Source organism: Pangasianodon hypophthalmus, chromosome 20, assembly GCF_027358585.1.
Source record: "Pangasianodon hypophthalmus isolate fPanHyp1 chromosome 20, fPanHyp1.pri, whole genome shotgun sequence".
In the NCBI taxonomy this organism is placed as follows: domain Eukaryota; kingdom Metazoa; phylum Chordata; class Actinopteri; order Siluriformes; family Pangasiidae; genus Pangasianodon; species Pangasianodon hypophthalmus.
Window position 1 is genome coordinate 16,626,361 of NC_069729.1, and position 26,328 is coordinate 16,652,688.

Below are 26,328 nucleotides of genomic sequence, written 5' to 3' on the forward strand. Positions count from 1 at the left end.
TTATATTACCAGTCCTGACAATGTTAATGCATTTGGCATTGGAGCTATGCAATTTAACATCTGAGTACACTAGTATGATATATACAATTCAAAAATAGGCCAAAACAGCAGTATTTTCTGGAATAACTTTGTAGAAGTGTTTTGAATGCTCCAACATTAACTGATCCCACCTTCCCCCATCTCCCTTCCCCCTTTCCCCATCTCACATGCTCTCGACTCGGGTGCCCTCGTTTTCTGTCAAGGTAAATAGTGAATGTTGTGAGTTCATTAATGTAAAACAAAATCTATCAATCTATCTATGTGTTCAGCTAAGCCAACATTAGACATAAGTAGTTAATAAATATGTATGTAATATAGTTTTCTGTATTAAACTGCAGAAAATAGTCAAACATCTCTTTCAGTTTTCAGCCAAAAAACAAATAAATAGGGCAAAAAAATTGACCTAAAAAGCTTAAATAGGCCTACAGCGAAGTGTCAAATGTAACACTTTACAAATAATGTTAATAAAGGTGATAATTAGAAAGTGATTAAACATGCGGCTATCAGTTTTGGATGATTAAATCACGAACAAATACATATCACACATGCCTACAACATAGGGTGAAAAACCTGTCTGAATAGGCAGAACAATGACTTGGTTTTGTGTTATATTATTTTGATCATACTTGATCCATATTATATCACAAAACTAATTGCCTGACAGTATAATATAACCACTTAGCATAAGCAGTATGAAGTAATCAAATTATTATTAGCAGTGACTGCATACAATGCTTATTTCTTAATTAAAATGGTTTCTCTGTGTACTATACCCTGTAAGTTCATACCATTTTGAAAGAACAGTCTCAGCTCTGTGCATGTTCACAGACTATATCGATTTACAGTACATTCGTACTGCTCTACCCTGCAGTGAAAAGTGCAGTAAAATCACAGCACCACAACGAAGGTATGGTTGAACTGTCCACATTTAGCCCATATTCTGCTTCCTAGTGACAATATAAAGGCTTACGTGTCATTGGTGTCACTTTCGTGGGCCGCTCTTTCCTCTTTATGGTCACTGCTGGAGCGATGCAGGCTGCGGCGCGAGTGTTTCCGCCGCGGTTGGTCCCTCTCAGGCAGCTCTTCGTGGTCCAGTCCTTCGCTCTCCACATAAGGGTACGCCACTAGGTTAATGTAGCCATCCATGTCGCCCTCAAAACACACCAGGACCACTCCTGCATCAAAGATTCAATAACGTTAAATTATAAAAACAAACATGTGAAACCTTAAATATATGACCTTAAAGCAACAATGATTATTCAATCCAAATCTACCAAACAATTTTAGCACATTTTTTGAAAATCCAAAGATCACTGACCAAATTAAAATAAGACATGCTGACCGCTTTATTAATCTGCGGCTATACAACACCAAAAAGAAAACTAAAAATCTGGGTAAACTCTTAGAAAACTAAGGATATGAGCATTTCCCATGGTGATACAATACAAATTCTAAATATTTAAGACCTAATAATGCTATGGGTTTCAGAAAGAATGACATCCTCCCAGCATAGTCTATGTGACTAACTGGCTGTAAAGCGGTTTGCGTCAGTAGACGGAAAGGAGAGAGGCCCGGGTGTGGAGTGCGATAGGGAGGGAGTGAGAAAGAACAGAAGGTGCTACGAGGGAACAGACCATGCATCATCCAACTGACTCGCAGCTACTGGATGGCCTTTTTAGCTCTGTGATCCCTCCTTGGTGATGTCATCCCAGTTATTGGAGCTAATGAATGAAGACAGTGCTGATGTCAGAGCTTAGCAGCCTATATCAGGGACAGCCTGAGTGTGTGTGTATGTTACACTAGCAACCGCATCTGTTTATGAGACAGCGAAATAAAGCTCCCGTAGCACTGTGCTAATACGGGAAGGGTTCAGTTTAATGGGCATTAAGGATTTAGTATTGGCTTGCTTCTCAGAGGCCTTAAAGACACAGAGTCCCTGGTACTGTTTTTTCTCAGACGCAACTTATGAACTTAAACTTCACACATGCAGCCCACCACTCATATGGTTTATTTTAAGTACTGTGGGGATCAAAGGTCCAAGCCTTTCCACATTACAAAAACAAATCCAAGGATGAATGTGACACATGGTTCAAATTCTTGCTTTGAAGCACTGAATAATTTTGGAGTTTTCATCACCTCTTGTGGACGCTTTTAGAAATATAGATTAGTGCACAACTCTCTTCTATATACAGTGGCCAGAAACAGCATAATAAATAGGCCAAAATATATGTAGCATGTTTTTTCTTTGGCCACATTTCCATAACAAGGTTGATACTGACAAATGTCAGACAAAACACATACCAAAAAATACCCAAACTGACTCCATGATTGGATGCTTTTAAATGAAAACCAGCAGCCCCCAAACAAAACCGAAAACACCCAAACCTACCCACTTCCAAATCATGATAAACCTCAAAAGGACATCATTAAAAATGAGTTACACAGACAATTTGTGGCTTTAAGCTACAAAGCTTTTTGCTTTCAACCGAGTGTTTGCATACTTCTTATAGGATCCAATGACGTGGGAAGAAACATTGATTAAAAGGCAACGAATGAACTTAAATGACACGATTATAGATTTATTATAGAAAAATGGACAACTAATTGAAGTTTACAAAAAATTATATTTTTAATCTAATGTGTAAATAATAGGCTAGCAACATGATTAGCCTTTAACTCTGATACTTTTAATAGCATCCTTCTCTCCGTCATCATCATTAGAGGATTAAAGTTGGTCACATGTCAATCTGATGCTACTAAACTGAATCTAAACGTATCGTGTCGTAGAGTCAGTGGTATCGTCAAATATCAAATGGTTGCCTTCCCGAAATCGGATCATACCATGTCGAAGCCTGAGGTCTACACCCCTCTGCTTCACTATCAGGATCATGTTTCCATGACATGAACAACCATGTCTTGGAGAGAGAGAAGAACAAAAGAAAAAACGTTTTATGATCAAATGCAGAAGAAATCGGGAGTATGGCTGTCACTGTCATCAGACTGGCTGTAGCACTGGAGCAACACTTCAGCCATTGTTTGCACCACTGTTGTCCCTGCTCTCACTACAACCTCTGTTTATCTATTTATAGCTCTTTACACCATTTTACACATACCTCTAAGGTTTACAGGCGATTCTTCCAAGCGTGCCATCATGCATGAACAATGTTGAGCCTGTAGCCCCCAGAGCTGGCCCTATTTTTAAATCGGCTGTGTGGCCACCCACTGCAAGGGACAAATTCTCACGAATGGAAAAAAGCGTGAGCTGCAGTCTTACTCAAGCATGGACTGAAATAGGTGCCAAGAGTTTAAGATGTATGTATTTATTTACTCCAATCAGTGCACGAGGTGAGAGTTACTTCATGAGGAAGGCATGTTGTGTATCTAACACGGTAACGTCGGGGTAGAGGGGAGACACAAGCCAGGTGCTAAATGGGCTTTCAGAGACAAGCTTTGAGCAATGTCACGTACGCTTCCGTGTTAAGGACAAACAATTGGCACGGAGGAGGTTTACAAATCCAATAACACAATGAATCCAGGTGCAGAAAGTAATGGCCTGGATTTAGTTTGAACACAAACAGGGATAACCTATTATCATTGTGAAGAAGTGAGTTTGAAACGAATTAAACACTATGACACTAGAAAACTGGAGGGTAAAATGTAAAGTACATATGTCTGGGTTTCATTCCTTTTTTTTTTTTTTTTTTTTTTTTTTTTTTTTTTTTTTTTTTAAAGCCACATCACAGTAGAGCTAATTTCAATTTTCATAATATCTGTTTCAAATAACGGGAAAATAAATCCACATTAATATTTAGGATCCTGTGGTGCATGTTTTGTCGGGCTTAGTTTAGTTTTGGCTAAATGACCCTTGTGTCAAATGCTAATATAGGAAAATAGATCTAAATAAATGTGTTATTTATGGCATACTCAGTTTTTATGTGAAAATGCATCAATATTCTCTTTAAATATAACAAATAGAAGTGATATTGTAAGCAGTTAATTTACAACAGGAATTCATTCTTTTTCTGGTCAATCTTAAAATGGTATGGTCCTATTGGCCATGTTCAACAATACATGTGCAACACTGTGGTTACTCTTCATGTAGTGAGCATACACAGTAAGTATGCAGTCATTTGGAATTTTCACCTCCATGAGACTTATTTTTAATGCTTTTATTAGATACAATGATGCACCACATTAAGCTGTCACAAGGATGATGCTGCACATGAACATCTTCAAAAAAACACTAGGTTATGTAAGCTCTGGATAAGTCTGGCAGTTAACTCAGATGAATTTCACTCAGGTTAGAACGATCATATGCTGCTTTGTCTCAGCCGCCGTGATGCTGAATGTCAAACCATCTCCATGCAGTGCACCTGGCCCTTGCACTCTGTTTGCTGTGGTTGCTAAAGCAGAGCAGTGTCAGCCTGAACAAATCATAATGAGGAAGCAGTCTGAAATCAGGATTAATGGCTTTGTCTCTTCCTCTGTGTTTACTGCGACAAAAGTGCCCTTGATCCCATCTGCCTGTTGAACATCCTGTTTAAAAGGAAGCTAATTGTACCCTGCAGAATGGCTGTATGTGAGTATATGAGCAACAAGTTTGTGTTATATTTAGACTGAATTTTAACTTGGTTGCACGTAAAAAAAAAAACTATAACAAATAAATAACTGTAAATCTAAAATATTACCTTTGTATTCTGGTGTAAACTCCTTCATCTCAGGCGGCAGAGACTCATAAAAGCGCTGCTCGCGGCTGATGAGTGGCTTGCAGACGGTGTGGTCATCATAGCGCATCATGCTGGTATGGCCGCCCACCTGGTGGACAAAGGGTTCGAGCGGCACCCCTCCACCACGCCCGCCATGTCCTTGCCCCTGACCCTGGCCTGTGTCCGATGCATTGTGGTGTTTGCCCGTCTCCATGGTGTGCGGGACGCACATGGCGCTGACCGGCCGCGTGGTGCTGGGGGCATGGGCTCGGGCGCGCAAGCCGGGCGAGCGCGGGGCACACGGGGGCGGCGGCTGGGAGCGCACGCTGCCGCCGGGAGGGGGAGGAGCCAGCCCGCCGGCCACGCCCGCCAGCCAATCGATCCCGGCGCCAAGAGCGCTGGGACACGCCCTTACCGCTGCCTCCTAAAAGAGTGAGGGAATAAAAGTTAGTTCATGTAAAAAGAAACAACAATTTCTAAACACAGGTTTTGTTAACTGTGTTCACAAAACATCACCATGCCAACACAACACAACAACACATACACACAAAACAGATTGCCCAAGATACAACAAACAAATCTCAGCCAAATATGCAAAAGGCTCATATAAACACAAAATTGTATACGCGTGTCAAGTCGCTGTGGCAGACAGCACACAGCAGGCCACTCAGACCAGAACCCTTATTACATTAAGCTGCTCCTCATCAGAAGCACAAGCCGTCCATCAAACCAGATGTCTGGCATCAAAGCATCCCAGCACCGCTCCGGATCCAATCAGGACAACCCTTTTAATCAGACCGAAAATGTAATCCTTCCCAACCGGGTGATCTACACATGCAACTTTCATCAGTGGTTGTAAAAAGAACTGGAGACACTATAAGAGCACTCGGGAGGAGGAAAAAGTGTCTTGGCAAAAGCTCAGCTCAGTGGAATACGTGGAGATAAAGATGTGTATATACATGACTATACACTATAGTATGGTATCCCCCTATTTTATCTTGATGTACTTTATTACAGGTGTTAACAGTAATTGTGTAAGTTAAGAACTGATGCTTTGTGACAGAAATGTAAATTAACACACTTATTCTGGTTCAACTTTACAGATTATTCTAAGCTGAGTTCAGTGTTTTTCCTTGTTTCGGCAATTTTAAATGTTACACTCCTATTTTGGTTGTGCATCATGTCATATTCTAACTAACTCATCAGTAAACCTCAGAAAAATAAATACTGTTATGATAGCTGAGAGATTGTGATTGGGCAATCACCCATTGCTATTAAATGTTGTGTCCGATATCCTAAAAAAAGACAGGCAGGACTGACCTCAGTTCACACTTGCACAACAACGGCGGTTAATTGCCGGGACTGATCAAGCCGTACATGGAATTGCATTCCAGAAATTTCCAATTAAGCCTCAGTGCCAGTGTTAGTGGCTCCAACAGCAATGGGGACAAGTTGGCCTCTCACACCTGGCTCCTCTATTCCATATGACATTTGCTCCACCACGGACACAGCGCTGCTCGACTTCACATTCCTCCCAAAAACAGTGCACTATGTGCACATTTTACTCGGACTAGATTCCAGCCCAATATGTTTAACAGTGGCAAATATGAAGACCACACTTTTGAAAGGAAGCTGAATTATTTTTTCCTGTAAAATCATTAACTCAGGACACTGACTGGAATGAAAGACAGGTGGCTATAATGACTTGAATAAACAGGAGTTATGGATTTGCACACAAGACTCTGTGAGACAGGTTAATGAGTAAAGAAAGTAATGATGACAAAATAAGGATTACAGAAACACAATGAAGCACTGACTTGGATAAGCACCTCCATCCATTGCTAAGAAAATCGTTTCAATGATCGACAGATCATTACATATTTAGGCAATTAGTGCACATTCATGAGAAGCTCAAAAGGCTAAAATGATTGCATTCTATGCAAACATCAGACATGAGCTACCCATAACTTAGTAAACGTTCCTAATATAGATGTTCACAGATGTTTCAGATGTTCCCAATAAGCAGGCTTAGAGTGTGCAGGACTTCAATTACAATCATATACTGCTCATTGGGTGTACATCCTGTATAACTAGCACCTGTTATAAATTACTGGATATGACAAGAATCCTACCTCTTCCAAAAAATCCAAAGGAATTTTTGACAGGACCGTTGCTGGGAAAGGCAGAGGTGGGAGTGAGTTAAATTTTCAATCTATCTGACTGGATGTTTAAAGAACCTGCTGCACATATAGCATCATGGAGAGTAGGCGTTCCAAATGCTTTACATCCAGCCACCATGTGGTAAAACAAGGGAAGGAGGTGAGACAGCTGTGGGTTTCACAAATGCATGCGACAAATAAAATAAAAATTTCCCCACCAACACTGACGCACACACGCACACACACACACCCCAAATCTTGTCAAGGTCATACAGCACAACACAATCTAATTGGCATAGTGCTGGAATTGGATTGAACAGAAGAGCTGTAACAAGAGAAAGGTGACTTTGGCTCTAATCAAAATTCCCAGCACGGTTAAACCATTACTACCAAAAGGAAAGGCAGTTTACCAACTGATTTAATCAGGGTTAGAATTTCAAAAACAATGCACCCCTCCACTAAATTCTATCGTATTCCAACTTCACAAACGCAAGTTTGGACAAATCATAAATTAATTAGCCTAGCACACCTAACTGACCTGGCTACAGATTGGTAGCTAATATAAAGTAATAATGTATAGGGAGTTAGTTAGCTGGTTAAGTGCATCAAAACAGACTAAAAAAAGTGAATACATGATCGTTATCCTCTTTTAATAAAGCCTGACTAGTGTCATTTTCTCCTGATGTTTTATTTATAGCAAGAGAATTACATGACGGCTTTGTGGTGGTATTTTTGTTTCCACATACCTGTGTGTTGCTGATTTTAAATTGGTCCTTGGTTGTCCATGCACACTAATTAATCCAACCCTGAAAAAACCATTCTATAGTGAAAAATAGATTGTGCCTTGGCCTGTGTGTGTACCGCAGCAGGTGGTGGGATTGGGAACTAGTAGCTCTAGGTAGTAGCTATAGTTACAGCATCGAGGTATGCTGCGCTACAAACACAAACAGCCCTAGCAGCCCAGACATAAACTCTGCTTGTCCTGGGCACTAGGCTATTAAATTTGTCCAGCCATGAAATAACAAAATGAGCATAGAAAAAAAGGTCAAGGTACACTATACAGCCAAAAGTATGTGGACACCTGACAATCACACCCATATGTGCTTTCTGAATATCCCATCCCATCCAGATTTAGTCCCCCTTTGCTGTTATAATAACCTTCACTCTTCTGGAAGGCTTTTTTTTTTAGATTTTAAAACATGGCCGTGGGGATTTAACCATTCAGACTTAGTGAGGTTGGGCAATGATGTCAGGTGAGGAGGCCTGGGACATAGTTGACGTTCCAGTTCATTGCAAGTGTGTTCAGTGGGGTTGAGGTGAGGGCTCTGGTGCAGGCCACTCGCATTCTTCCACTCCAACTTTGTCAAACCATGTCTTCATGCTTTGTGCACAGGAACATTGTCGTGCTGGAACTAGATTTCCACAAACTTTTAGCCATATTGTTTAACTGACCTGTTATGAAACAGGAAAATCACTTAATAGCCCCAGCACCACCAAGCTGCCACTTTTGGGCCCTTGAGCAAGGCCTTTAACCCTCTCTGCTCCTGAAGTGCTGTATCATGGCTGACCCTGTGCTCTGACCCCAGTATCCTAACAAGCTGAGATATGTGAAGGAAAGGAATTTCACTATACTGTAGTGTGCATGTAACAAATAAAAGCTTTCTTCATTGTTGTGCAACTATCACTGGCATCTAAATAGTTCAGTGTCCTCAGATGATCTGTACAATTTTAAGGTGTTCCCAACCATAAAAGAGTCACTCAACCAGCTAAGCACAGCCCTGAAACAATGGTTGTATAGCAGGTTTTTTTTTGAGCTTGGCATAACAGCGACCTTACTTTGCCTGTGCCGTGAGAGCTGCTAAGTGTATGCCAACCATGACAAAATAACTGAAGCGCCTGCTCAATGTTAATGTCTGGAGAACATTAACAGAAGCTACATCTTCATCCAATTACTTTCTATCCTCACATGGCACTCAACCTGGGTCTACTTCCTCCATACCAAATGTTAAGAAGACGCAGAGCCATGTTTCCCGGCTCTTCGGGAATGCCCTTGAAGGTTGGAATGATTGGAGTGCAAACTTGGGGCAGTCCTTCCTCTACAGGCCTCATTTACCATCACAGAAAAATACCTGACCACTCAGTCAAGCCACGGTAATAGTGGCTCTATTTAGCACAAGTCTTCCCAATCCAGGTCTTGGAGTACCACTGGCCTGATACATCCTAATATTTTTCTTGCACGAGCACAGCTGGTCCAACCAATCATCTAAATTAATGGGCCATTCCAAAGGCCTGCTCCACACCAACCAGCGTGAATTCGGGTAAAATCACATTTTTTCATGTCCATTCTACATTTCCATCCACACAAAAAAATAGCATTTTCCACCTCCCCTCTCCAAAGCGGATATATCTGAAAATGCCGTTTTCACATTGTGGTGTAGATAGGCTTTTGGAAAATGCTGACATATGATTGTCATGTATGAAATGACATCAAGGTCATGCTTCAGACACCCAGTGCTCATGCCTAACATGCATGTTAGAGCAGGGAAATGACTAAAAGGTGCTCGGACAGGGAGTACACTTCAGGACTCCAAGTTTTGGGAACCACCAAATTACAAAGTTAGATCAGACACGAGATCATACATTGAAAGTTTACAGCACTCCTGACATCACTGAGCAGAGACTGAGTGTAACTGAATTAATCAGTGGCTAGAGACCACAGGCCACGTTTTTTTTTTTTTTTGCTTTTCCCACTCGTCGAGAATTCAGTAGTGGCTGCCTTTCTCTGCTATGCACTACTCTTGGTGTCAGCGTGGAAAAACCATTTTTGCAATCACAGACAGTAAAGACTACTACTAGTACTAATGGAACTATATATACTAGGCACAGTGCATTCAGAAAGGCACTAACCAAAAAAAAACAGCTTCAGGCTTGTGACGTGAGACTGGATATCAAATCGGCAAACTGTTATGCACTAAAGAACATCTTTAAATATTTAAATAAACGCTACACAGATTACAATCCTATCAGTTTCCAAAATTGCCTTATATAGTATCTTTAATGATTTATGACTCAAGTTTTATTTTTTAAACAAAGATTTTGCAAGAGGGAAGATGACAGTGATGTTGTACAGTAATTCATGTTATTATCAATGTTAAAAACTGAAAGTGAAAAAGAAGGCTTGGCCAAACCCTTGCTTCATTTTGCTGCAGGAAAACCCCTGAAAGCAAATCAATAGACAAGAGTTACACAGACCACACCAAAAAAAAAAAAAAAAAAAAAAAAACACAATTGTGGCAGGTTTCAAAACATCTTTTGCATGTGATTCTGTTTAAATGGCCAAACTCCACCACTATATCCTATACATCACAGAATCTACAAGGGCCAGATCCTACAGGCCAGAAATATTAAAACAAATATGACTAATGTATTGTACTGCCTTACAAAAAAACTATATTTTAACACCAAACGTGGAGAAAAAAAAAAAAACAACAACAAAAAAAATCTCTAAAAAGGACACTTATTTATGCAATCAAAAGTAAAACTGCTGCATTTTGTCTCTCAACCTGCACTGAAGTTCAGGTTCAGTTTCTCAGCAATGACAACTTTTCTTTTTGCTCATACCAACTTCACATAGTTTTCTAGTATATTGGTAATATCCTTTATAATTAACATTGCAATGTGTGTTTTCCCGGAAATTGGTTCAAACCGAACTATAAATGGCACGGATACAATCCACTATCAGAAAGCGCTTGACTGGATATCTGAAGAAAAATAAAAACAGATCCTATTCTGTAAACACAATGCACTAAACATAAAAAGGTTAAAGGTGTTTAAAATAGAAGTATATTCATCACCCTCACTGGGAGTAGCGAGGATTGATTTCCTTTATCACTAGCAAACAATCTTGTCAAGAGCATATCCTTCATTATTCCCTCTGAAAGCCTCTGTATTCAACATGAATCCTGGACTGAAAAGTACACCTCACAACGTAAACGCAAATGTTATTCATAAGCATGATAATTCGACAAACCTCAACTAAAAGAACAATGTTCATTAAAAGCACACGCAATGGAAACCTCAATAAAATCAATTATCCGATAGACTAAAAGGCATTCATTTAGACCACGATGAGAAACACAAAAGCACAGCAACCATTGTGCAGAACCCATGTGCTGAAATCAGGGGTGCTCCACTCCATTCTCTATGTCCATAATCCACACTCTCGTATTATTTAGTTGCTAATTAGAATCGCTGATATTCATTACAACATGCGGAGACTCATACACGTGTAGAACAATGCGCTTTGATGCCTGGGGCATATGAAGGGGAAAACAGTGCGACCCCGTTAATTTCCCAATCCATACTGACACACATGCGGTGACGCAAGCTCTCATTGGGCTATCGGCTGAAAACAAGGGGTATGGATTATACAAGACAAGGCCATTGGCTAGCTCTCTGTCACTCCCCTAGTCTGAGAATGATGCTCACGCTGAGCTGCCACTTCATTGACCTTCTCCTATATACTCTGGCATCAGCACTCATTCAGGTCTGCAATCAAAATATCATGGTTATAGATCTAGGTCCATATTTACTGATGCTGAGTTAAAGAAAAACCTCCTATAAATACTGCAAAACACGTTTTCAAAGAGGCTAAGGGAGCAGATGGGATTTCACACACCGGAGCAAGGCAGATGCCCATGGGTATATTCTCAAAACTTGACCTAAATACATCTCCTTTGTAGAATGCTGGGAAAATGTTGCTCATATAAAGGAAAAGCCTACTATAAATATTTAGTATGAAGTCTTGGCAGAAAAGCAAATTCTGCTCTCCTTACACACAGAGCTTGTTAATACACAGTGCTTTGGAGAAAGAGTTTTAACTTTAACGCAAAAGCTGATCTTTTAAGGCCATAACCAGGGGTTAAAAAGCAAACAGTCTTGCTCAGCGTGTGGGTTTCGAGTGACACATTCTCCTCCTGACTTAATCTTTTTCAAGATGGGCCTGCTGGACATTCCAGTGAGTGATTAGCGCAAGAGGAGAATCCCCCCGCCACCACCACCACCACCCAGACTCATATCCATCAACACTTCCATCTGTGATATCTTCATCACAAGTCCATGTGGTGAATTGTACACTTTGCTGCTCTGTGGGGAGCCGACGAAGACTGTATCAAACTTGATGGCCCTAGACTGGAGGAAAGCTGTTGGCTCATATGAGCACAGCGCAAACTCAAATATGTACTTACTTAAAGATGCATTAATCAATATTAGTCGTGCTCTAGCGGTTAAGTAGGTGAAGGTCCGGGGGGTGGAGCTGGACCCAATCCAACTCCTCCTACAAGCTTAACCATAACTCCAACCCCTAACGCTAATCTACACTGTACAACATGGAACAACACACTTAACACAAATTATCCAGCCTGAAACACAACAAGTCGTCTCCACCCGCTTCTGCAGTGAGGGGTACTTGGCAATTTTTTTTACTCCTTGAACCGACCTTCCATTTCCGCCCATGCATACAAAGCCACGCCCACAGAATCTACACTGGCCAGCAGCCATTTTGCCCAGTAGGCCATTCAACTGCTTGACAGACAAGTTATTACACTATAAACATGTGAAATTCAGTTCATGCTGATTTGCTGATGTGAATGAGCCTGAAGAGAGCCTGATGTGATGTTAGTGTCTGATCCTGACAAACTTCTACTGCTGTGGCTCCTTTTGCCCTCCGGAGCTGCTTGATGGAGTCTTGTGACTCACTATGAATGGTCCTACATGGATAACTTTAAGAACGCACTTTCCAGAAACAGGTCCAAGTCTCTCCGTTTCTTTAGTGGATAATCTCACATGGATACTGTAGACTTGTAAAGTGATGAAACTATTTAATACCTGTCTATGGTTAGCTATGTCGACCACATACTGAGAGATTTTATTTCACGTAATGAACTCAAAAGTTCTCCATTAGCCTCTACGGAAAACGAACTAGCCATATCAGCACATCTTTCAAGCAGAAAAATCAAATCGAGGTGAGAAATTACAAATGACAAATGGGTGGAAGGGGGCAGGGCTTCTAGGGGGTGTCAGTTAATATCGGAGAGATCCAAACACCTAAGCAACTGTCAATCATTCCAGATTCATATGTTGATTGGCTCATCTGACATTGTTATTAAGTGGGAAAAAAGACGACTGCTATTTTTGTCTATTTTGTACACAAAATAAGGGATAACTTGTACCAGCAAAACAGCTAAATTTGGAAGGCATGTAATTATTCTTTAAAGTCTTTTATGTATTTTCCAGGCTATTTTGCACTAGTAAGAAATGTTTAAAAAATTAATAAAAAAAAAAATCTACTATTGCACCTAATAGGGATCATTAATAGGGATCATGCCTACATTTGCAGGGAGTAAAATACGCACGAACAACCTAGGGAGCAATGTGGGGTATGCAAAGGGAGAAATGAGCTGCTACCATTTGTTCAGGCAGCACCCACTCGTGTATGACTCATTGTCCTTGCATCACAATCTCCCGAGGGAAGAACAGAACAGCGTACAGGAATGGAAGTAGTGGGAGGCTTAAATGTATAGATGTCATCCCCATCACCAAGCAGTGAATATCTTTCAGATTAATAGCCCTTACAAAATACAAATCCTGATTATGCAATTATGGTGAAAATTGCAGGCACTAGCACAGCTTTGAAATGATTTTCATTTCCTCAAATAAGGAACCTGATCAGTGACGATACAGCACGACACCATCATTGTGCAAGGAAAAGGAAAACATACTTGCGCTCTAAAACCTAATCAAGCCGAGTTGTGCGTGCAAATCTTCTTGATAACAGAAGCATTTTAATGAAGCGCTGCTCCATCAAGTGGCCCGGTATAATAAAAAAAAAACAGTCGAGGAGGTGAAACATCCTGCTTTTCTCTGAATAACACATGGAGCTCTCAGTCAAGCTCTGGCCACATGTGTTGTTCACACAGTTCATAAACACAAGGGGCCTGGCGAGTGATCAGTGCTAAAATAGAAACATGGCCACATGTGATTTCAGTTTAAGGGACCACCGTCATTAGAGCATAAAATCCTTCAAACACACCATGTATTTGTAGGAAGGGCAATTCAGCATTACACGGAACCATGTGTTCATTTATATTTAGAGGACCGACATCCCTTGTCCTAAAGTGACTTCATGAGCGAGTCACAATATTCCTTCAAACATCTGGCACAACAGTCTTCTAGGCTTGGCAGAAAAACAAACACGCACATGTTGACTAAGTGCCAGAACTTTAGACGTGTGTAAGGAACTAGACATCGCCCATTTCCAATCATTCAATTAGAAATGAAGAAAACAGGCTTCATTTCTGTACTTTATCCTGCCTATAACTATTAAACTAACTTTTTGACTACACTAGTAACGAGGCTGCAATTCCTAAAGGAAAGATTCCTTTTAGGAATCCCATAGTACATTGTGGATTCCCATAGTACAAATTTTAGGATACAAAAAGCAACAGAATAGTCAGCTGCTCATTTGATTCTTGGTCAACTGTGTTACATTATTAGCTCATGCCCAAAAATCTGGAGTCTTCTGCCCCTATGGACATTTTCAGGCCACTGAACAGTGTGACTTGGCAATAAATATGAAGCCAGAGCGATATGTATCCTGGTCTAGAGAGTGTGCTAGTTTCCCATATCCATGAAAGTAGAAGTTCTCTGCAGATTATCAGGTGTGACAAGCGCATGTAGTGAAATACTTGAAGTTTGAAATGAAATTTGATGCTTCGTGTTTGATGTTAACCTACTGCATTCTTCTCTCAAGTGAACTAGACATAGTTTGAGAGAGTTTATTTTAATGGAAGAGCACGCACCAAAAGACTAGATTTTATTTCCGGTAGAGAAATGACTTGAGCCAGACATTACTAAGTGACTGTGTTTTTACCAGTCAATGGTCTGCACTATTTGTAGCTTACTCGTGATGTCCTGCTCGGCTCGCGTGGCACCTGGGTGAGAAGAGTAACCTAGTTCTTGGGTATGGCACGGCTTGTGTGAAAGTGGAAACAGTGACAACATAGACAGTGACAAATAGCGCTGCCTGGCTATTTGTTTTCCGTTGTTCTGAATACTACCTGAATCTGGATATGTCAACCAGTAACCATTTAAGTTGCATTTGCCTTTTTAAAGTATCACCAGAGAAAGTCACTGTTTGACATCAGGTCAGATTTTGCACATTTACTGGACAAATTATGTTAATCTGTCCATTTTCATGTGGTACCCTTTGATGAACGGCTCTGAATGAGGTAAGGGATCTGATGCATACAAGGTTCACAGAGTATGTCTGACTGTTCACTAACCATACAACCTACAGAAATACCCCTGTAGCTAAAACAGCCTTCATTGTTTAATTTATTAGTGTACTTGCTCTAACACTATTGCTTATTCATGACTCTTCTTCCTACTGGACGTCTTGCAGCACTTGTATCACTGTCATGTCCTTTATCAGCTCCATGCCTGGATTGTATGTTGCCTGTTGTGTAAATTGGCAAACTAATAAATATATTATGAGCCTTACCCCAAACCCTAAAGACATTTCTCCACAACACAACAACCTAGTCAGACATAACAATCTAACTATAAAATAAATCACACCATGCTGAAACTGTGCTAAAAATACATGTCTACACAGTTGGTGTCTTGCTACAAACCAAACATTTTCCTTTAACTCCTGTCACTAGACCAATTCTCTAGGCCATGTGTTCAAATGGCATCCTCAGCATGTGTCATACAAAAGACAGGCCCTGAGATCATCCACATCTCAGAAATGACCTACTAGTAATGACTAGACAGAGAGAAAGCTCGATACAAAAATTATTAATCTCTGCTTTGTGTCTTAAGATTTTCCAAAGTACTTTATTGTGGACAGTACACAGCAAATGGGATTTAACACTTACATCACCTAACTCTATGACAGCACACAGCTTAGTGGCTATTTCTATCAGCTAGAGGAGGGACACGAAGAGAGTGTGTGTGTGTGTGTGTGAGTGAGAGAGAGAGAGAGAGAGAGAGAGAGAGAGAGAGAGAGAGAGAGAGAGAGAGAGAGAGAGAGACAGAAAGAAACAGCACGAGAAGTTCTTCACTGAGCTCCAGGTTGAGAGGGACGCTTCTAGGAAAAAGTTTTCCAGGAGTATGGGGCACCGCATTCCAGAGAACTAAAACACTTTTTTTTCCTCTTTCACCATAAAAGTGTCAGACAGATTCATGACACAGAGCTCGTGTATGAACTGAAGAGTGTCTGTAAGTCATATTTAGCAATGTTATCAGCTTAATTATAAAACTGAAAGGTGTACTAGAGAACCCAGAGAAAATACTAAGAGAAACACAGTGTATCCTACTTTTAAAGGGCTTCGGATAGCTTATAGACGAGTCATCTGCATCAGATCAATTTGCATCTTGTGTAGAAGATGTAAATGAGCTAAACCACAGACAATGGCTGAATGACCATAAACTGCAAGCAGCTCATGTTACCCCACGCTATTTGCAGATTGAAGCACTAAACAGTGCAGACCTCCCTCTGAACGTATACTTCAGAAATGATGGGAGGAAGATGTTTTGGGTCGCACTCAAATAAAAGTCAAGACTGTTGTCTTGACAAAACTAAACACACAAATCTGAAATAATTATAATTTAAAAAACAAAAAAACAAAAAAAAAAAAAAACAAAGAAATAACCAAAGCCATTAAAAACAATTTAATTACGATAAGCAACAAAATTTGGGGGGGAAAATAGCCAGTAACAAATCACACCTTTAACTTAAATGAGTATCCACACATATGAAACAGTCACAATGCAAGGTTGAAATGATCCAATACGTAGAATGTTGGTGAAAATCAGCGATTCATCATTCATAACCGTTTTCAAAACTACATTCATTAATGCAAAAGAAAGACTTTTCAAAGAAATGCAAAAAAGGGCATTAAGCAGAAATGATTAAGAAAATTTAAAAAAAATAAAATAAAAAAAAAAAAATAACAGCAGCAGATTTCTCTCACTCCTTTCAGCACTTACAGGGTGCGTGGTTAAATCCAGCTGCAGGCTTTCCCAAACATTGCACTCTCGTTCCTCCAGTGAGGATGCAGTGGGACGCTGTACACCACAGTCCAGCGTGGTTTGCCAACACTGGCTACTTGCTTCTCGTCTAACGAATAAGAAGGGTAATTTAAGGCTTGCTGCGAGCAAGGCTGTGCGTGTGAGATGGCTTTCAGGAGGGATCCTATAACACTGGTGCTAAATTATCTTAAAAAGCCCTCTCGGTTCAGATCTCTACAACACAAAGTTAAGGCCCTTGCAATGCAGGCCACTCCTCAGTCCTCAGCGGACAGGGAAAGTGCAGCTGAGAGTTCCAGCGGCTGCACTGACTGCTCGAACAGACTAACAGAGGGAGTGGTCTACACAAAGGGAGGGGAAAAGGAAAGCAGGGGCTCAGACTGAATGAAGTCGTGAGACGGACACAAGCAGGACTCAGATGAGCTCTCTAAGCCTCTTTCCTGTGGTGACCGTTCTGTTTGCAGGCAGGGATGTTAGATTAGAGTCTATGAGCCACTTTGGAGCTCCTCTCTGATTACCAGCTATGCAGCATTATAGAGCTAAATATAGTCCTGACGATCAAGGGATGAAGTGCAAATCGGGGTGCCATCAAAGCGGTCAAAGGGAGCAATAGTCGGTCAGATGGGGAGATCACTAAGTGCATTTTTTTAAAATCTCTTTTCCATTTGCAAAAGACATGAGCAAACACCTTCAGCCACTCAAAAACATGGGCTGAAAAATTAACCCAAGGAAGCTTTGATTCTGTTCATACCCAAGGATGAAGCCAAAAAAAGTTGTATATTGTTGGTCAATCAGAAAATAAATCAGATATGGTATATTTGGAGGATATTGCTTAATTAGGAAATGCTTACAATATTTGACTTACCCCAAATGTTGCGCTACGAGGCGCACCAGCAAAGTGCACACCTAAATGATCACATGCACCTCAATATGCAATACACCATTTGGCTAAGTACCACCATTAGTATATAAATGGTTTCTTAAAATAGCAAAATAAGTCTGCATTAAAAACTATTACACCAACCAAAGTAGGTACTTCCATCCAAATGCCTTCCACAATTCCGTGTTCAGACTTTGGCCTGAGTCTGATGCTCACACAGTGTGATAATCACTTGAGAAAGTAAGTAATCTGGCTTCAAGATTTCTGCTACCACTGTTTTCAGCTGTGGGACATGTTTCTGTATACATAAATGCTGATTATGGGGTTTCTGACACTAACAATTTCATGTGGATTGAGGCAGCTTCCCTTTACTTCCATGAGGGAAGTACAGGGCACTGGACTTGAGACTGGGGCAGAAGTTCACCTGCTAACAGGACAACGATCCTAAGCATACTGCCAAAGCTTCACTAGTGTGGCTCAAATCCAAGAAACAGAATGTGTTAGAATGGCCCAGTCAAAGCTCAGACCTCAATCTGATTGAGAATCTGTGGCAAGAATTGAAAATTGTTCTTCATTAACGGTCTCCACCCAGTCTGACAGCACCTAAGTGATTTGCCAAGAAGAATAAACAAAAATATCAGGATCCAGATGTGGAAGGCTGATAGAGACATTTCATAAAAGACTTCCAGCACAAAAATCACTTGCACCTTCAAATGTCTAAATCAAATGGTAAAAATGCCAATTGTCCATTTCCACTCATCTTCAGTGAGGACTTTATCCTGATCAGGGTCAAGGTGGCTCCGGAGCCTGTCCCGGGAATATTGGACGTGAGGTGGGATTACAGCCTGGGTGCCACTCCATAGCAGGGCACCTTGCACATGCTCATTCACACATAGACGCAGTTTAGTGTTCCGGGGAATACAGAGGAACCGAGGAACCCTGGAACCCAGAGGAATCCCATGAAAATACAGGGAGAACATGTAAAACTCATCAGAGACAGTAACCTGATCCCAGGGCCGAACCAGGGACCCGGAGTCATGAAGCAGCAGTGCTACCCTTTGTACCACCATGCTGCCTATCCCTTTATTTCCAGTGCCAAAAAAAAAGGCAAACCTGAAAAGCCAGATCAGTTAACCGCTCGACTACATTTGGTGTTAGGAGGAAATTGTTTAAAACCTATAAAGAAGAGATCATTTAAGTTTAAGAGAAAAGCTCTCACACAGGATGAACGCTGTCAGGTGTGAGCGCTCAAGGTTGTGCTAAAGCCATTTGACTGCAATCAGCGGTTACCACACGAGTCAACGTCCACGTACGACCCCTAAATAAACACAAGACCACAAGACACATTTAACAAGTGGTAAACAACGTGGAATCAATCACCACTTCCCTCGCTTACAACCTAACCACAGCCTGTCAGGAAGATTTAGAGAAGCTGATCCACCAAAAAGCCAATCAATTTCCGAAACGCATTCTTGTTCCAAAAGCCCAAACATGCAATCACGCATTCCTGTGGATATGTAGAGTAGATGCTTAATGACTTCCTGCAAAACATTTTTTTTCCAAATGGCTCAGATGAAATAGTTGGATGTTGTAAATCCAGACAACAATAAGAGCAAGGAAACCCTGGTCTGCTTAAACTTAAACCCATAGCAGATTTTAAACACTGAGGATAACTCTGAAAAGAACAGAGGATTAAGCAGGTATGCAAATATGGAAGACATTACATTATGTAACACTGCTGGCTTCAAACATTCATTCATTGTTGGAGGAAAATATTTGGTCTAAACACTGGGATTTGAGGTATGTAGTCATGTAGGGATCCATCTGCAATTCTTCACCACTGCTGACATTGCTTTCTATGTCATGTTCCCGTAGACTCAGCTCCAGAATTATTGGCCCTCTCGTTAAAGATGGTTGATGAAAAATGTCTTCATGTCTCGAGTCTCATTAAACATTATAGAAGACGACTCAGTGCTTGATGTCAATAAAATCATGGTAAAATTATCTGTAAGACAGTATCTGTGCAGTATCAGTTATATTCATGTGTGCTTCAAGTTGGATTGATTATAAGATTAAAGAAACACTCCACCTTGAGACACATTAAATATGTTTATGGTGAAATATTTGTAATGTGTTTAGTGATTGTGGTGCTACTTTCTCGTGTGATGCTGTATTTTCGTTACTCAGATAAGTTACCGGTAAGGGGACATTGCCAGTGAGATTTCAATGATTTGTGATAACAATCAGGTTTCACTGTGCTCCTGAAAACAAAAAACTCACTCACCATTTTCCAGTTATGGCAGAGACTCAGCTTGGCTAGTTATCTACGGGATCTACGAGTGCGATGGTGTTGATGGCGAAGTTAGCAAGAAAGTTGAAGGTATGGAACTTTATCTGTTTGAGAAGACTCTACAGATGAGGACGAGAGAGATCTTTGGTTTATAGTTTTTTTACCTTCTTAAAATCAATACACTTCAATTAAAGATTAAAATTAAGGGAATTACACATAAAACATTTTTCACAAATTATTCTTTAGCTGCCTGTATCACTGCTGATCCCTCATCAAAACACACTGTCATAAACCTGAGACAAATCAACAAATGACTACAAACAGACTTATGCTGCCTCAGCACTGAAGAGGCACAATAACAGCAGTGGTGGCCAAGAAGCCAACGAGTACACGGCTGCTATCAAGTGACTGTTTCAACAGCTATGCGTGACGCTGAAGAGAATCACAGCCAAGACCTGAAGCATGAAGGTCATCTCGTCCACGAAAGGAGAACAAATGAAAACAGAGGGCTCTGGGAAATACTTGCTACACACCCCTGGCCTTAACAGATTGGCAGCCACAGTCCTGCCAATGGCCATGTCCATGGTAGCTGGTAGTAAGACAGTAAGAAAAAAAAAGGGTGGGGTGTGGAGGCACTGACACCAGTGAGAGGATGAATATTCTCAGCATGCTAGTCATCCGGCCAGTGTAAAAGAGTTCACCAAGGTCCACTTTCACCATCCATGTCATGGCTCTATGACACAAAGGTTTAAGCGGCGTGGACATGATGATAGACAGGATGCAAACGCTCACAGTTTAAACTAGCAGGATAATCAGTGACCAATGTACCTCCATACATCTGATTAGGAATTAGGAATTACCTCATACGTTTTGGTTAAAAAGAAAGCACGTGTTTTTTCTGTCTTTATATTAGGTCATATTCTTCTACAGTAAAATGTCAGCAAATGGCTGCTTCACACTATACGATAACACGAGCAGTAAGTTTATTGCACTTCACACTATACAAGCTGATGCGAATAAAACTGTCATGAAATTATTTGACAACCTGTCAGATAATACCATTAAAGATTCTCTTGGAAAACATGATGGAGTTGTGCGACACAAAGTGGAGTTACTGTTACCTCCCCGGAGTCTCTTATAGCAGAACATCCCGAAGTGTTTCATTCCTCTTACACCACAAGAACTTGCCAAGATCCGTGAAACAAGTTAGTTCCTGTTATCACTTACATTATGATGGAAAACTGTTTGCGGTGTACTGACTGTCACAAAGCACTAACACTGGAGACTCCTTCCAAAAATACAGGGGGAAAAAAATTACACAGAAAACTGACCAAATCAACAATTACGACAACCTTTGAAAAATCTGTTTATAGCCCTCTTTTATTTGTGACCCTCCCCCAGATATTAAACACTTCCTGAGACACAGAATATGGTTTCGTGGAAAATACAACTTGCTAGAAACTCATTCCTCCTGTGGTAATGTTATTTGCTGTCTGGATGCAAGAGCTAAACTACTGTCAAAGCTAAACTACTGACAGCTTTGCCCCTATTGTTATAGAAAAGTAACCAATTTATCCTATGTTTTTTCAAAAAAATATATATATATTTACATGTAGTCTTTTGAAAGTGTCATTTCTACTGCTGAACAGCCAAAATAACCAGTTCACCTAACACAACACAGTAAAATCCAAAACAGAACCAATCAGAAAAATTCTGATAATAAAAAATACTCATCACACATTCTTACAATAAACAGGGTATGAAGTTGGTCTAGAAAAAAAAGTCTGTTTTACATGTGTTCAACTTAAGCTCAGTGTTTCCTCTCTGAGCTCCACTCCTCTGAGGTCTTCACAGCGTATCCTTGCAGTGTCATTGCGAGTTTATGGCAGTTGTCCAGTTTCTAAATCCTTTTGGAGACGCTCGGTCTGTTCCATTACCCTTTAGTTGGTTATGGTAAAAGATTCTGAAGTGAGAACAAGTTTTAAAAATAAACACCAATTAGGCTACGCTGAATTAACCAGGTTATGTCCGCTGCCGATATTAGTAGGTCAAAGTAGTATGTAGTACAATACCCATGAGAAATTCATTTTTTTAGCAAAAAATAAAACAGACAGGAACAAAAGAGTTTGACTGCCATTGAACGTTTGTGGATCTTAAAAGTAATCAATGAAAGCCTTAATAAAATGAGCTAAAAAAAATATTGAAATTTAGTGCACGCTGCTATCAAGTTATCCTAGTTATTTAAGTGTTATTATTAATTAAACTGTAGTGCTCATGCCAGATGAATGAACTACACCATCTAGTCTAATATGTTAGTGTTGTATGTGGTAGCATGTGCTTACTTTCTAATTACACTTTATGTAGTACTGTGTGTTGAACATATATATTCCTGCATGTGGCATCGGTTTAAAGATTACGTATTTCACCCTACATGTTATTACTGTATGTGATATAGGGCTGGGACAGTATTAAAAACTCGTTGTATGACAACCATACAATCTTATATCACAGTTTTTAGTAAATCTACTTCCATCCGTCCATCCATCTTCTGTACCGCTTATCCTACACAAGGCTGCGGGGAGCCTGGAGCCTATCCCAGGAGCCTCGGGGCACAAGGCAGGGGACACCCTGGACGGGGTGCCAACCCATCACAGTAGTAAAGCTACTTGTTAATTCTTATTTATATATTATTTTTCCCCTCTAATTTGGTCTCCTGCCAATTCCCACCCAGCACCCAGCTCTGCTCTATTGAGGTTTCACCTTGTAATTTTCTGCCTCCAGCCAGTAAAAGCCACAGAAAACGCCCCCTAACTTGAGATTTCAACTCGTTAACTTGGGGTGAACTTCTCAACTACCAGTTCCTTCCCCGTTCAGGAAATTACATAAAATCAACATTGCCACGCACACTGAACAGTGTAAAGTCCCCCGTCTCTACTTTTAAATGAGTTTATAGCAGAAATTGCTAATAAATGAATCTATAACACTGACCATACTAATCATTAACATTAGAGTTATTGATCATATAACTAACGCTACTCACTACTGTCTGCTGTTCTTTCTCTGCTGCAATTTCAGTCCAAAATGTTGCATGAATGTTTGAAGGTCACTATAGAAGAACAGAATCAATACCACTCAGGTCTGTAACTGTAAAAGTGAGTTTTAAGTAGCTTTTTATGAGCTTTACACTCTCTTACAGAGCAAACAAAAGACACACTTTCCTGCAGGCGTCCATGTTTTTTTCACACTTCGCACGTTGAACATGCCGAGTCGACAACATGACAACTTGCAAATGACCCTTTACAAGACACCACGAACGCAGCGCAAGACGTCAAGGCTAACTAACACATGGCTCCTCAGACACGTGATGCCAGCTAACCTATTCTTCCTGTTCTCACGTACCTTATAGCAGCTATAAACAGTCGTTCTCTCACCAACCTCTCTTGCAGATAACAAGATTAAAAAAAAAAAATCCACCGTGTCACGTTACCAGGAAAGCCGGAACGTTTCACCCCATCAAAGATTATAGATTTTTCTTTGTTAAATGACAACAGTTTTTAATCTGTAATGTGGAGCATCTGCTATACAAGTCCCTGTAAATGAGCTGTTACTATAGAACGACTCCTGCTCCTGTCCGAGCTGCTGTTATAGGAGACGAATCAACACCTTCTGACTCAACAAAATCAAGAATTCATCATACCTGCACACTACCGTGTGTTTAACAGACTACAATACAAGCCAACCCACTTCCATTTCTATCCTTTCATGGATCCTTTCATATGAAACGGTGTGCATTAAGATCTGAACTGAAACGTCACATTCACTTCATGCACACACATGCTTTTTAAAAATGCATGGATGTATAGGTCAAAGCATGGAGGAGGTTACACTAAAATAGTGGTAATTACACTGAACAAGTGTATAGCTGTAAAACACTGGAGAACTTTAACACATGAGTGGCTTAAAATAAAATACATCAAGCTATATCCTAGACCAGAGACCATTATAATCATCCTGAGTTAAAGATATAGTCATAAGCAACTCTGGATGTGTGTTAGATGCATTTGAAAAGCAATGTGTCTTTGTTTTTGTGTCTTACCTCATGACCCTTATCTGACTGAGAGTTCATGCATACAGCATCGGCTCACAAATAAACATACACAAACATCTACACAATGATCAACATCCAGGCTTTGAAACAAGACTGGATCTGTCTTAAAGATGGTCAATCTTTCACTGTTTAACCGTTAATATTTATCCTCAGCCCAATCCCCAACCCCAGAAGGCTGATATTCACTGTGTACAACGTGTACAAACCCAATCCTACAGATCACCTACATATCCTACTGTAAAAATAGCACAGCTAGCTCAGCTAGCACCTTACCTAAACCAGTACAGGCTCTAACAAAAGCAAGCAAATAAATGATTTTAAAAAATAACGGTTATTTAAAATAGAGTAATAAATTACACCAAATAACTCATGTTCCGTTTAAACTAGCATTTAAACAAGCTAATTAGCGCAAAGTTAAAGGACGCAAACTGTTAGCTAGCTGTGCTATTCCTTAAAACACTACTATATATACATATACAAGCAAAATGTACTCCCATTTAAATAGCAGTTAAATTCTAAAACAAATAAATAACGACAAAAAAAACATTATAAAAAACAAACAGGTGAACCGGGAATGAAAAACAAGCCAAGTTGCTAGGTAACGCTAGGTAACGAATCATAACCTGCTAGCATTAGCTACAGCAAACTCCATTAGCCAGCTAGCAGTATATACTCACTGTTTGAAGCTCTTGTTTTTGCTTGACTTCAGTGGTCTGAAGTTAAATATTATTAAATCAACCAGGTCCAAAAAAAGAAGAAAAAAAAACAACAGGTTTATTGGAGAGGTTGGTCCGAATTAAGTGCCGTGAAGTCCGGTGGTTTGCTAATGCTAACGCTAATACTAATGCAAGCTAGTCGTTACATTATATACCAGCGTTATTAAACATATGCCTGTGCTAAAGCACAATGAAAAGATAAATAGAGATAAGATAAGAAAATAACTTCAGCTGTAACAGTTTGGTTTTATTGTTATCTTAGCAACAGTATCTGGCATGATTAGCTAACTAGCTAGCTATTCTGAACAAAAAAAGGACAGTCAGTTTCCGCAGCAGGGAAAACATAACTGTAATTAGCTAAATACATAAATATAAATATATATATTAGTAAAATAAACTGACGAGTAAACTCACTATTTCTGAGAAACAATGTCTCATTAGCTAATTAAAAATGCGCTTTACTAATCATAGAAACCTGGCTAGCTAATTTAGTTAGCTATCTCCTATAATGGGTCGCATCCAGCTAACTGGGTTTTTTTGCTAACCGGCTACAACAACTAGAGAAGTGACAGCTAGAGAAGTTCTCATAACCAGAGTAGTCACTCAAGTATTAGCTTTAACATTAACTACAGCTAACTAACTAGCGACTCGGTTCCGTCCTCCGGCTCCTCCAGATCTGCCCCGTGGTTACACACTCAGCCTCAGCCTCCGGTGCTATCTGCTTATTTCATTTATCTCTAAATCTGCTAGGAGAGCTACTAACTCGTGTTTCCCCTAAACCGCTTTCAGCCTAACATCCAGCTTTGGTCAAAAATAAATAAAATAATAAATGCCCTAAAAGCACAGCAGCCCTGGAGCTCCAGGAGTCCTGACAGTGAAAGCTACATCGTCCTTCCTGCAGCAGCGGGTGAAGAGCAGCACGGCTCCGAGTAACAGCGTCCCGGTGCCCCGGTGCCCCGCACCTTCCTCCTCACTGAGAGAGCCGCTGCTGCCCTCCTCTGGGGCACTTCAGCTCTCACACACAACAGCTGCCCTGCTGCCGTCTGCTGGGGCACTTCAGCTCTCACACACAACAGCTGCCCTGCTGCCCTCCTCTGAGGCATTTAATCTCTCACACACCACACCTGCCCACCTGCCCTGCTGCCCTCCTCTGAGGCACTTCAGCTCTCACACGCAACAGCTGCCCTGCTGCCCTGCTGCCCTCCTCTGAGGCACTTCAGCTCTCACACACAACAGCTGCCCTGCTGCCCTCCTCTGGGGCACTTCAGCTCTCACACGCAACAGCTGCCCTGCTGCCCTGCTGCCCTCCTCTGGGGCACTTCAGCTCTCACACGCAAC

The 26,328-nt window shown here is 40.6% G+C and overlaps 1 protein-coding gene across 4 annotated transcripts in view; it reads right to left on the reverse strand.

Moving 5' to 3' along the window:
- The window catches only part of ip6k1 (inositol hexakisphosphate kinase 1), a 35,249-nt gene extending 9,279 nt beyond the window's left edge, over nucleotides 1-25,970 (reverse strand). Inside the window, exons 1-3 of one of the 4 annotated variants that reach the window (XM_026932703.3) lie at nucleotides 24,952-25,970; nucleotides 4,728-5,169; nucleotides 1,010-1,214 (exon numbers count right to left, since the gene is read on the reverse strand). In XM_026932703.3, coding sequence (XP_026788504.1) covers nucleotides 1,010-1,214; nucleotides 4,728-4,977 — 455 coding nt within the window. In that variant the 5' untranslated portion in view covers nucleotides 4,978-5,169; nucleotides 24,952-25,970. Of the gene's footprint in view, nucleotides 1-1,009; nucleotides 1,215-1,357; nucleotides 3,711-4,727; nucleotides 5,170-16,957 lie in introns of those variants that run through there. The other 3 variants (XM_026932704.3, XM_053227069.1, XM_053227068.1) reach the window with 3 other exon arrangements.
- Between the last annotated feature and the right edge of the window lie 358 nt (nucleotides 25,971-26,328).